General features: G+C 39.1%; 1 protein-coding gene across 1 annotated transcript in view; it reads right to left on the bottom strand.

Annotated features, from left to right (window-relative positions):
- Window positions 1-1,758: 1,758 nt before the first annotated feature.
- LOC133641451 (zinc finger protein 536-like) overlaps window positions 1,759-13,226 on the bottom strand; it is a 77,370-nt gene continuing 65,902 nt past the window's right edge. Inside the window, exon 5 of the mRNA XM_062035184.1 lies at window positions 1,759-2,266. Coding sequence (XP_061891168.1) covers window positions 2,037-2,266 — 230 coding nt within the window. The 3' untranslated portion in view covers window positions 1,759-2,036. The remainder of the gene's footprint in view (window positions 2,267-13,226) is intronic.

Below are 13,226 nucleotides of genomic sequence, written 5' to 3'. Positions count from 1 at the left end.
CCAGGAGGACTTTGAGATGGATAGCAGACTCGCTAGCCGCCGACCTCACCTTGACTTCCTCCGTCTCCGGGCCGCTGACCGCATCTATGATCGTCGCTCCGTCGATCGCTGGAACGCAGGTAAGCACGGGTGTTGATGAGCAGATGAGGGTTGGCTGGCGTAGGTGGATAGCTAATGTTTTTAGCATAGCTCTGTGAGGTCCCGTTGCTAAGTTAGTTTCAATGGCGTCATTAGCAACAGCATTGTTAAGCTTCGCCAGCCTGGAAATTATTAGCCGTGTATTTACAGGTCCATGGTTTAATAGTATTGTTGATTTTCTGTCTATCCTTCCAGTCAGGGGTTTATTTCTTTTGTTTCTTTCTGCATTTGAGCCCGATGCTATCGCGGTAGCTCCGTAGCTAAAGTGTTTCGTCGATGTATTGTCGTGGCGATAAAAGTCACTGTGAATGTCCATTTCGCGTTCTCGACTCTCATTTTCAAGAGGATATAGTATCCAAGGTGGTTTAAAATACAAATCCGTGATCCACAATAGAAAAAGGAGAAAGTGTGGAATCCAATGAACCCTTGTACCTAAGATACGGTCAGAGCGAAAAAAGATACGTCCTGCACTGCACTCTAGTCCTTCACACTGACGTTCCTCATCCACGAATCTTTCATCCTGGCTCAAATTAATGGGGTAATCGTTGCTTTCTCGGTCCGAATCTCTCTCGCGGCTGGTGTAAACAATGGGAAAATGTGAGCAGCCCTTCCTCCTGTGACGTCACGCTACTTCCGGTATAGGCAAGGCTTTTTTTTAATCAGCGACCAAAAGTTGCAAACTTTATCGTCGTTGTTCTCTACTAAATCCTTTCAGCAAAAATATGGCAATATCGCAAAATGATCAAGTATGACACATAGAATGGATCTGCTATCCCTGTTTAAATTTAAAAAATGCATTTCAGTAGGCCTTTAAAGCTTTGCATGGACTGGAATCTCATTATATCTCCGACCTCATCCAAATGTACACTCCTGCGCTCTGAGGTCCGAGAGCCGGCTCCAGCTCGTAGTGCCCAAGACGAGACTTAAAACCAGGGGAGGCAGGGCCTTCTCTGTGGCCGGCCCTACGCTCCGGAACACTCTGCCCAACCATGTTCCAACTGCTTCCACAGTGGAGAGTTTGAAGTCTCATCTTAAAACCCACTTTTATTCTCTGGCTTTTGACACCACATCAGTTGTGTGGTCCTCTGTGTTTTTCAATTTACATTTTTATTTATTGTTTTAATTGGTTTTACCCTTTAAAATCGTTTTTAATCATATTTATTTTTATATTGTTTTTATATTTATTTATTTAGTTTTTATTCAGTCATTGGTGGAGCTAAGGATAATATTGGAATCTTGTTTTTTAATATTTTTGTGCAGCACTTTGGAAACATTTTTGTTGTTTAAATGTGCTATATAAATAAAGTGGATTGGATTGGATTAGTTTGATTGGCAACACTAAATTGGTCCTAGTGTGTGAATGTGAGTGGGAATGTTGTCTGTCTATATGCGTTGGCCCTGTGATGAGGTGGCGACTTGTCCAGGGTGTACCCCGCCTTCCGCCCGAATGCAGCTGAGATAGGCACCCCCCGCCACCCCGAACGGGACAAGCGGTAGAAAATGGATGGATGGATGGAATAACCAATGCTTTGGGCGGGGAAGGGTATGTTGAACAGATAGATTTGACATGTTGGCGAAATGCTCTTGTTATACTTTCACATCACAGTGGACTTTATTATTATTATTGTCCTACGGATAAATACATACTGTGGATCTTCAAGAAACACTGGAATGTACATCAAACGTTGCTGTTGCACAGCTAAAAATCATCCTTATTTCTCCCACTTATTTTGGAGGAACGATGAAGTTGACCAGAGGACAAAAAGACTGCAAGTCTCCGTACTTAGTGTGCGAACACCCAAAACCTTAATATTATAATAGAACATAAGAAAGTGCATAATCGACCCCCTTGACATGTCAGTTATTCTATAACCAAAGCATTGTGTCTGACGACGCCATCAAGTCCCACAGAGCGCCGCGGCGTTCGTCTGCTCTCCACCCGGATAGTCTACCGAGATGTTCGGAGGCGATCCGCAGGGCCTCTGTGGCGTGTGCGAGCGGCGGAGGCGGCGGTCAGGGTACAGGCTGTTGTCAAAGGGCTTGCGGTGGACGCAGATGACGTGCGTCTTCAGGTTGCCCTTCTGCGAGGCGCTGTAGGGGCAGTATCTGCACGGGAAGGCCTTACGAGCTAGGACACATGTAAAGCAAAGAAGAAAAGGTAAACAAATAAACAGGGCTGGCAGATGATTTACAACTGGATCAGTTTTCAAACTAATTCATCATATTAATTCATCACCATTTGCAAATAGGTCTAGAATTGCAAACCCATCAGGACAAACCTACAAACAATGGGCCGCCGGGCTTTCTGCTCGACCGCACCCGAACTCTGGAACGCTCTCCCCGACCATCTTAGAGCACCACAGTCTTAAGACCGTTTTAAGAAGGGACTAAAAACCCACCTTTTCAGCACAGCTTTTATCTAATTTCTCTGCCTTCTTGTTTTTAAATGCACTGCTTGCCTATCTGTTTTATCCAGTGCTTTCATGTTTTTATTTCTATTTTATCTATGTTTCTATGTTTTATCTAGTGTTTATCTAGTGTTTTTCATGTTTTTATTTCAATTTTAATTTTGTATTATATATTCTAACTTTTCATTTTATTTATTTTTTACTTTTTTTAATATTTTGTAGCACTTAATGAGATTTTAACAAATGTAAAGTGCGTTACAAATGTAATTCATTATTATTATTATTATTATTGTTATTAGAATTCGCAGACAGATACAAGTCAGGTCACAATAATATACGGTACAGGCCACCTTCTCATTCAATGTGTTTTCTTTATTTTCATGACTATTTCCATTGTAGATTGTCACTGAAGGAATCGAAACTATGAATGAACACATGTGGAGTTATGTACCGTATTTTTCGGACTATAAGTCCCAGTTTTTTTCATAGTTTGGCCGGGGGTGCGACTTATACTCAGGAGCGACTTATGTGTGAAATTATTAACACATTGCCATAAAATATCAAATAATATTATTTAGCTCATTCACGTAAGAGACTAGACGTATAAGATTTGATGGGATTTAGCGATTAGGAGTGACAGATTGTTTGGTAAACGTATAGCATGTTCTATATGTTATAGTTATTTGAATGACTCTTACCATAATATGTTACGTTAACATACCAGGCACGTTCTCAGTTGGTTATTTATGCGTCATATAACGTACACTTATTCAGCCTGTTGTTCACTATTCTTTATTTATTTTAAATTGCCTTTCAAATGTCTATTCTTGGTGTTGGGTTTTATCAAATCAATTTCCCCAAAAAATGCGACTTATATATGTTTTTTTCCTTCTTTATTATGCATTTTACGCAGGTGCGACTTATACTCCGGTGCGACTTATACTCCGAAAAATACGGTACTTAACAAAAAAAAAGGTGAAATAACTGAAAACATAGAAAGAGGTTCCGCAACCTCCGTAGCAGAACCTCCAGGTTCTGTAACAGTTTTTTCCCTCAGACTATAAGACTCTTGAACGCATCATAATAATCCCCTCAATTCCCCCCAAAAACGGATTAACTGGCTGGATTATAACGACAATATAACATACATCCATAAACGTGGATGCATATGCAAAAGTGCAGTATATTTATCTGTACAGTAATATATTTATATCTGCAACAAAATGTCATTCTTATCTGAACTGTAAAGTTCAAATTTGAATGACAATAAAAGGAAGTCTAAGTCTAAGTCTAATTTATATTCTAGTTTCTTCAAAATAGCCACCCTTTGCTCTGATTACTTTTTTGCACACTCTTGGCATTCTCTCGATGAGCTTCAAGAGGTAGTCACCTGAAATGGTTATTACTTCACAGGTGCGCTTGAAGCTCATCGAGAGAATGCCAAGAGTGTGCAAAGCAGTAATCAGAGCAAAGGGTGGGTATTTTGAAGAAACTAGAATATAAAACATGTTTTCAGTTATTTCACTTTTTTTTGTTAAGTACATAACTCCACATGTGTTCATTCATAGTTTTGATGCCTTCAGTGACAATCTACAATGGAAATAGTCATGAAAATAAAGAAAAAAACGCATTGAATGAGGAGAAGGTGTGTCCAAACTTTTGGCCTGTACTGTATATTTAACATACTGTATGTTTATTAACACCTGATATGAAATGATAGGAAAATTACACATAAACATCAATATGTATATTACACGGTATTATATGATAAAATGTAGGACTTACAGTCTTGTTTCTTCTTATTGTGTCAGACTCCATTTCCTGTTTTGGACGATTGGCAGCAGTTTTGCTTTGCACGCTTTAGCGCAGATGTGCAGGAATTAGTAATCAGCACTATTTAAATATTTAAGTTGAGATGCAGTGTTTGCGAATTGCTGGGTCACTGCATGGGTTTTCTGCTAAGCTGTTTGTTTTGGACCACGTTGTCGTTGCTGTTCTGGATGGCAGGGCCGCTCCTGGCTAAATTAGGGCCCTAAGCAATATTATATATGAAGCCCCCTATCCCCGACCATCAAATTTTTCCACACATTTTTATCTGTGTGAAAAACATATTTATACTTTTTGCCTCAAACTTATTTTTAAGTTGATGCCAGTTTTGGACAAAAAAAAAATTCATTGGAAATAAACTGTTCAAAAAATAATTTTGATAGTGAAAAATAACAAATTTAAGGTCATTAAAATATAAATTAGCAGACCTACCACCAAAGCCAGTATGTGTGGCTTACAAGAACAGTGCATTAACGCTGCACTTCAATATGTTGAGGGAGAATTTGATATTTCATTTTTTATTTGTTATATATATTTTGTGTATATTTAGTGCATTTAATTGCTAATTAAGATGACTGGACACAAGACCAAATAAAAAACTTGAAGTTTTGAGAAGAAGTGACATTATTGATTTGAAATGTGGACTCGTCAGACCACAGAACTCTTTTCCACTTTGCATCGGTCCATCTTAGATGAGCTCGGGCCCAGCAAAGCCGGCGGCATTTCTGGGTGTTGTTGATAAATGGCTTTTGCTTTGCATAGTATAGTTTTAACTTGCACTTAGAGATGTAGCGACAACCTGTAGTTACTGACAGCGGTTTTCTGAAGTGTTCCTGAGCCCATGTGGTGATATCCTTTACACACTGATGTCGCTTTCTGGTGCAGTACCGCCTGAGGGATCGAAAGTCCGTAATATCATCGCTTAGATGCAGTGATTTCTCCAGATTCTCTGAACCTTTTGATGATATTACAAACTGTAGATGGTGAAATCCCTAAATTCCTTGCAATAGCTCATTGAGAAATGTTGTTCTTAAACTGTTCGACAATTTGCTCACACATTTATACACAAAGTGGTGACTCTCGCCCCATTCTTGTTTGTGAACGACTGAGCCTTTCATGGAAGCTGTTTTAATCCCAATCATCAATCAATCAATGTTTATTTATATAGCCCTAAATCACAAGTGTCTCAAAGGGCATGGCACCCACCTGTTCCCAATTAGCCTTTTCACCTGTGGGATGTTCCAAATAAGTGTTGGATGAGCATTCCTCAACTTTCGCAGTCTTTTTTGCCACGTGTGCCAGCTTTTTTGTAACATGTTGCAGGCATCAAATTCCAAATGAGCTAATACTTGCAAAAAATAACATTTTCCAGTTCGAACGTTAAGTATCTTGTCTTTGCAGTCTATTCAATTGAATATAGGTTGAAAAGGATTTGCAAATCATTGTATTCTGTTTTTATTTACGATTTACACAACGTGCCAACTTCACTGGTTTTGAGTTTTGGATATTACATTTTTTAGGAGGGTTCACTCTATCCATTGCTCTCAGCACTTGGGAGTTTTTATTCAATTAGGGCCCTATTCTGCCATGTGCTCAGGTGAAAAAAGGTACTTGACTTAAGTGGGTGCCTTCATCCAAGATGCACACTTTGAGTGGAGCAAGCCTTAAATGTGGGCGTTCCCCGTCAAATCGCCTCTGAGGCTGGAATAAGTCCAGTTCCCCTGGAGGGTGAAACATTATATTGCACTTGAAGTTTGGAAGCAGTTTATGTCACACAGGAAACATCCATTGAGATGAAGATAAAAGGACCACAGTGCCACTCTGAGTTAACTATCAAAAATCAAAATGCACATTTTGTCTGGTGAGTGCGACCACAGCTGAAAGAGATTACGTGTATATTTGTCGTGTTTAAACATTCTGGTACTAAAAGACATTCAATGATCCAGTGATCATTGAAGTATGTGACTATTTAATAGAAAGTACATGTATAATATAGCGTCTATCAATTGATTCGATTGATTTTTTTGGACAGTTAATATCAAACTGTCACGCTCCCCCGCACAGGCAAACACACACAAAAGCACACACATATTAAGCCCCTCTGACGCCTCACGTCTTTGCAAACATTTGTGTAACGACGGGGCCGCATTTTACTGCGCGGATTGTTCTCCCAAGATGCAGCAGGAACTCCGAAAGCAAGGGGCAGGTGAGACATTGATTTATTGTCCATGAAATTATGGAAACATACAAAAAGACAGAGAAGCGTGCCGATAGCGAGGGAAGTATGGCGAAGCTTAGCACGGGAACAGGAATCAAAGATCGTAGAAATACTTAATGTAACGCAGGCCTGGGCAATTATTTTGACTCGGGGGCCACGTTTAGAAAAAAAAATGTGTCTGGGGGCCGGTATATCTATTTTTAGGAACACTAATAAAAAAACTCACAATAATGTCTGATTGAATGCTTAAAAACGTTATGACAGACCGCCTTAAAAAACGTAATGGAATTTTTACATTTTTCTATGAACGATAAAACACTGAATATTGACAAATAATGAACGTCACACCCCCTTCCGATCGACATATTTTACAATCAAGTGAAACGCAACAAACAGTGAAATATGAACGCGAAGGGTACAAAATAAACCCACCTACAATCTGATATATCTGGTATTTGCTGAATTTCCCCCAGGGATCAATAAAGTACTTTCTATTCTATTCTATATGTCACTAAGCTTTAGAACTTTGTTGTGAAAATCTCCTTCCGCGTCTGTGGAAACGCTTCCCGCCCACACTGCTTGGTGCCTCGTCTGAGCTGCTGTGACCCAGATTACCATAGTAACTAATTAGATGACCATAGTAACTAATTAGATTACCATAGTAACTAGTATATCATCCATAAGTGCATATTCCAACCATTGAAATACTTTGTAGAGTTGAAGACTTACGGTCATTAGAAAACATCACTGCACATCGTAATGGCAGCTACAGTTTCCATCTTAAAGATCTAAAGAAAACATTTGGGAATGTCCGGCGGGCCAGATTGAAAAGCTCAACGGGCCGCATGTGGCCCCCGGGCCTTAATTTGCCCAGGTCTGACGTAACGGGTTGCATAGAAGCAAATAGTAGACGTCAACACTGCTGCATAGTGCAAACAAGGAAGCCTGACTGATTGTGGCGAAAAACAGGAAAAAGTAGCTCTCTGATTAGTGCCCAGGAGCAGGTGAGCGTCCCGAACACTAATCAGAGGCAGGTGAAACTAATCAGCACCCATGGAAACCAAAACACAAACCCAGGGGTGCTGAAAACAGAACTGAGGTAGTCAAACTAACATAACAAAAAAATAATCCGGGCAACGGATCATAACAAGTTGTACATAACATGACAAATAACATCAGGGTGGTTATAATAACAAGTAAATAAAGTTTCATCTGCAGATTATGATCCAAATCCAGTCAGGAAGAAGACGCTGTTTTAGCGTGCGCACACAGACACACACACGCACACTACATCACCATGGCGACATACATGCTCGTGACAAGCACGGCCTGGGAATTTAAAGTGTTGTATTTTTCCTACACATTCGCAAGTGTTAATAAAACTCCATGCTCCATGATTTTCACACAACCGAGACATAAGTGTGTAATAAGTGTGACCAGCAGATGGCAGTCACACATAAAAGATATGTGTGGACTACAGGTTGATGCCTGACGCTAGCAAGTACCCGTAAGCAAGCAACACCAAAACGTTGATAATAATAATATAGCACATTTACACACGGCGCTCAAAAATATGTCAAAATGTTTTAGTACGACTTTGGTAAGCTTTAAAGCCGCACCGCTTGATGGATTGTCGGAACATTAGGGCTACAGTAGTCAGACGTACTCTGCTTCAACATACAAGTATTATTATGGTGTGCGTATAAGAACCGCAAAATGGCACCTATTAGCAGACGTACTATCTGATGTTTTGTTTTGCTATATTATGCAAAACCAACTTTTCTTACCCTCTGGTACCTGCTGATTTGTATTCAGGATCTGCAAAGTCTAAGTGTAATAAGTGTGACCAGCAGATGGCAGTCACACATAAAAGATATGTGTGGACTACAGGTTGATGCCTGACGCTAGCAAGTACCAGGAAGCAAGCAACACCAAAACTTTGATGTTTTATTGAGAATATAGAACATTACACACGGCGCTCAAAAATATGTCAAAACGTTTAAGTACGACTTTGGTAAGCTTTAAAGCCGCACTGCTTGATGGATTTTCGGAACATTAGGGCTACAGTAGTCAGACGTACTCTGCTTCAACATACAGGTATTATTATGGTGTGCGTATAAGGACCGCAAAATGGCACCTATTAGCAGACATACTATCTGATGTTTTGTTTTGCTATATTATGCAAAACCAACATTTCTTACCTTCTGGTACTTGCTGATTTGTATTTGGGATCTGCATAAGTCTCCAAATTTGCACGCGTCAGCAATTGTAGTCCACGCCGACACCGTGGTCAATAAGCTTCTTCTTTTCCTCTATCCTCTTGTTATGGAGCATTCATCCTCCGGGAGTATTGATTTTTTTTTGTTTTTTTTGTCATAAAGAAATACAATAATGTGTGCTTACGGACTGTATCCCTGCAGACTGTATTGATCTATATTGATATATAATGTATAGATTGTGTTTTTTATGTTGATTTAATAAAAATAAAAACATTTAAATAAAAAATATATATAATTTTTATTTCTTGTGCGGCCCGGTACCAATCGGTCCACGGACCGGTACCGGGCCGCAGCCCGGTGGTTGGGGACCACTGATGTAGACCATAAGGAAGTGTTTTCAATGTAAAAAAAAAAATCATAATATGACCCCTTTAATGCGTTTTATAATCCGGTGCACCTTATGGTAAAAAAAAAATACAGTAACAGGTGACTGAAGCCCAAGCAAAATTAAATGAAGCCATTTTTTTTATTTAAACTAATTAGCATTTGTGAAAAATATAGATATTTTTTGGTAACATAAGCTTGCCTGTGGTGTTCTTGCTACATGTTTTGGTTTGAAAATTTTTACTTTGAGCAGGTCACAGTCGCTTTAATGCAGGGGTGTCAAACTCATTTTAGATCGGGGGCCACATGGAGAAAAATCTACTCCCAAGTGGGCCGGACTGGTAAAATCACGGCACGATAACTTAAAAATAAAGACAACTTCAGATTGTTTTCTTTGTTTAGAAATAGAACAAGCACATTCTGAAAATGTAAAAATCATAATTTTTTTTTTTTTTTTTTTACACTTACATGTTGCAGTTAATAGTATTCTATCTTTATTTGTCGTTATTTATACTTTCCGAATAAATTATGTGATAAAGTTCATCAGTCAACTCGTTGGTGTTAATGTTCAATCTATCAGGATAAAAGAAAATATCAATATCAAATTACAGGATGTTATTAATGTAGTTTGCTCATTTTCCTCGACTGATGCACTAACATGTGGTTTATTTATTTATTTACATACTGTATGTAGCATCATTTACAAAGATAAAGTGCTCAGTGGTTAGAGTGTCCGCCCTGAGATCCGTAGGTTGTGAGTTCAAACGGGACGGGAACGGCGTGGCGCAGTTGGTTCAATCCCCACCTTCTACCATCCTAGTCATGTCCGTTGTGTCCTTGAGCAAGACACTTCACCCTTGCTCCTGATGGGTCCTGGTTAGCGCCTTGCATGGCAGCTCCCGCCATCACTGTGTGAATGTGTGTGTGAATGGGTGAATGTGGAAATAGTGTCAAAGCGCTTTGAGTACCTTGAAGGTAGAAAAACGCTATACAAGTATAACCCAAACCCTGGCCGAGTCATACCAAAGACTATAAAAATGGGACCCATTACCTCCCTGCTTGGCACTCAGAATCAAGGGTTGGAATTGGGGGTTAAATCACCAAAAATTATTCCCAGGCACGGCCAGCGCTGCTGCTCACTGCTCCTCTCACCTCCCAGGAGGTCAAATGCAGAGGACAAATTTCACCACACCTAGTGTGTGTGTGACAATCATTGCAGTGTTTCCCACACATTCATTTATTTGTGGCGGCCCGCCACGAAAGAATAACGTCCGCCACAAATAAAAAATAAAAAATAAAAAAAATATTTTTTTATTTTTTTTGTCCTGTCCAGCTTCTCAGGCAAATCATATAGTTGATGTAGATGCCCATATAGGCTGTTCAGATTTACTTTACAAAAGAGAAGTGTAGGATACTTCTCTTGTTGCCTTATTTGTATTTGACCACTACTGTTTTCTGTTTATTTGTTACTGACTGTGGCAGGACACCTCTGCCTCTGTTTCACTTTATGTTGCTGGTAAATAATATGGTTGTAGTAGTAGGCTAAAGTTAAATTATTTAGTATGCACTAATTAAAGGGGCAGAGCTTTAAGAGACATTTTAGCTTTTATATTTTATAAGATATATTTTTTGTAAGAACCACAATGAATAAATATATTTCAGTGAATAACTTATTGTTCAAATCTGTATATAAATATGTACATAAAGTGTTGTAATTATATTGTAAAATGGATGGATGGATGGACGTTTAAAACAAAACTGTTATTATTAATTAGTAAGTATACATTTTTTGAGCCTTTTTAGAGAAAATCATATCATTGTAGTAAATTATGCAAATTACTCGATTATGTCATGGTGGCCACGCCCATAGCCACGCCCCCACCGCCACAGGTATCTTGGCAGTTTATGGGAAACACTGCATTGGTACTTTAACTTTCACAACAAATTGCTATTGCAGCATCTAGTGGACACATTTAGAACAGCAGTTCCTTTCATACGTACGTTTGACACCCTTGCTTTAATGTTTTTTTTCTGTGGTTCGAGCAAACTGATTTGTAGTCTTGACGAGCACTTTATAATGCCTTCTCTAATCTGTTGTTGCCCATTTCCTGCCCGCTATAAATGCACACACACACACACACACACACATATATAACCACACACACACGCACACAAGTGTTGAGTTGAGGAATGACAGATGTCTGCAGCTGAGAGGAAAGGAATGCCAACACTTCCTGTCTGTCCCGTGCAACCTAACCCCGCTCGCTCACTTCCAAGCACACAAACAACAAAGTTAATAGCTTCCATCAGTTGACCATGTATGTAAAACAAAAAAACAGCATGACGCCAGAAGCTCGCAGGCATTGTTGTGATTAAACGGATGACTCATGCACCTTTGTTGCTCTGACAGTCTATGTGTCCTCACTCAGCGCCGGACTATTCTGGACAAGTTAGCTCACAAAATGACTTTTCTTCTTTTTCCCCTGTCTGTCTCGCACTTCGATGTGTTCCTCAATGATTCATGGTTACAGCAAACCGTTATGTGCTGATGTCATTGGACATCACTTCCCAGAAACCCAGGGCCATCTCAAGTCTTGTTGCCCACCCTCTTCCTGAGTTTTTCCTCTCGATCACGCTCATCATCAGAGCAGCGGACAGCTGCAGGAAGCCAAACACTCGGCCGTGCATCTACATAAAAATGTGGTTTTTTTGGGGGGGGAGGGGAATTTGGGAAAACTCACAGAAGGTGTAAGCAATAAAAAGGCAATGCCCCATCTGCTGGTGTATAATAACCTGATGGCCAATAAAGGACACACACTCGTCAGGAAGAGGATAAGGTTTGACACATGTGAATACCATCAGAATGGCGCACAGAGTTGTGTGTGTGTGTGTGTGTGTGTGTGTGTGTGTGTGTGTGTGTGTGTGTGTGTGTGTGTGTGTGTGTGTGTGTGTGTGTGTGGGTGTGTGTGTGTTCTTGTATTTCTACCCTTCTTGAGACATCAACAAGGAAAAGTACCTTCCATATGAGAACCGGTGAACAAGTTAGGACCGAGACGGAAAACCATTGCATTTGATAGAGAACGTCTCATTTGCACCCGTGGTGGTGAAATCTATCAAAATTAAGGTGGTCCCAAAAAGGAGGGATTTTTCAAATTGACTGTGTGTCGGTTTTAAAAGTACTTCCCCCGCTGGTCAACATATGAAATAACAAGTGTGTGTAAGAAAGTGAAATGCGCCCCCTTTGGACAAAATCTATTTAAAAAATATATATGTATATGTATATAGAGACATACTGTAATAACTTGAAGTAAATAATGAAGATTAAAAAAACAATTACAAATAAAAAAAAAATTAAAATTTAAAATTCACTAACAGCAGTCTTTTCTCTTAATGTGTCGACTTTTTTCTTATAAAATTGGGAGCAATTTCTCATATTCTTTCTGTTTCTGTAATATTGCAATATATTCTCGTAAAATTATTATCTTTTTATGCAAAATGATTACATTTTAATGCAAAATGATTACATTTTAATGCAAAATGATTACATTTTAATGCAAAATGGTGACATTTGTCATATATGATTATCACTTTTATCACATTATTGCCAATTTTTTTGTTGTTTTTGTAAAATAGTGAAATGTTTTGAGTAAAATTCCGATTATTATTATAATAGTGCTAAAACTTGTAAGTTTTCTTATAAAATTTTGATTTTTGTCGAGTAAAATTACGACTCTTTTCATAAAATTGCAAAAATGTTAAGCTTTTCTTGTAAAATTGCGACTAGTGTGTGTGAGTGTGTGTGTGTGTGTGTGTGTGTGTGTGTGTATGTGTTCTTGTATTTCTACCCTTCTTGAGACATCAACAAGGAAAAGTTTCTTCCATATAAGGACCGGTGAACAAGTTAGGACATAAATCATGGTCCCAATACGGAAAACCATTGTATCTAATAGAGAACGTCTCATTTGCACCCCTGGTGGTGAAATCTATCAAAATTAGGGTGGTCCCAAAAAGGAGGGATTTTTCAAATTGACT

Source organism: Entelurus aequoreus, linkage group LG24 (genome assembly GCF_033978785.1).
Source record: "Entelurus aequoreus isolate RoL-2023_Sb linkage group LG24, RoL_Eaeq_v1.1, whole genome shotgun sequence".
Classification (NCBI taxonomy): Eukaryota; Metazoa; Chordata; class Actinopteri; order Syngnathiformes; family Syngnathidae; genus Entelurus; species Entelurus aequoreus.
This window is presented reverse-complemented; position numbering and strand designations above follow the sequence as displayed.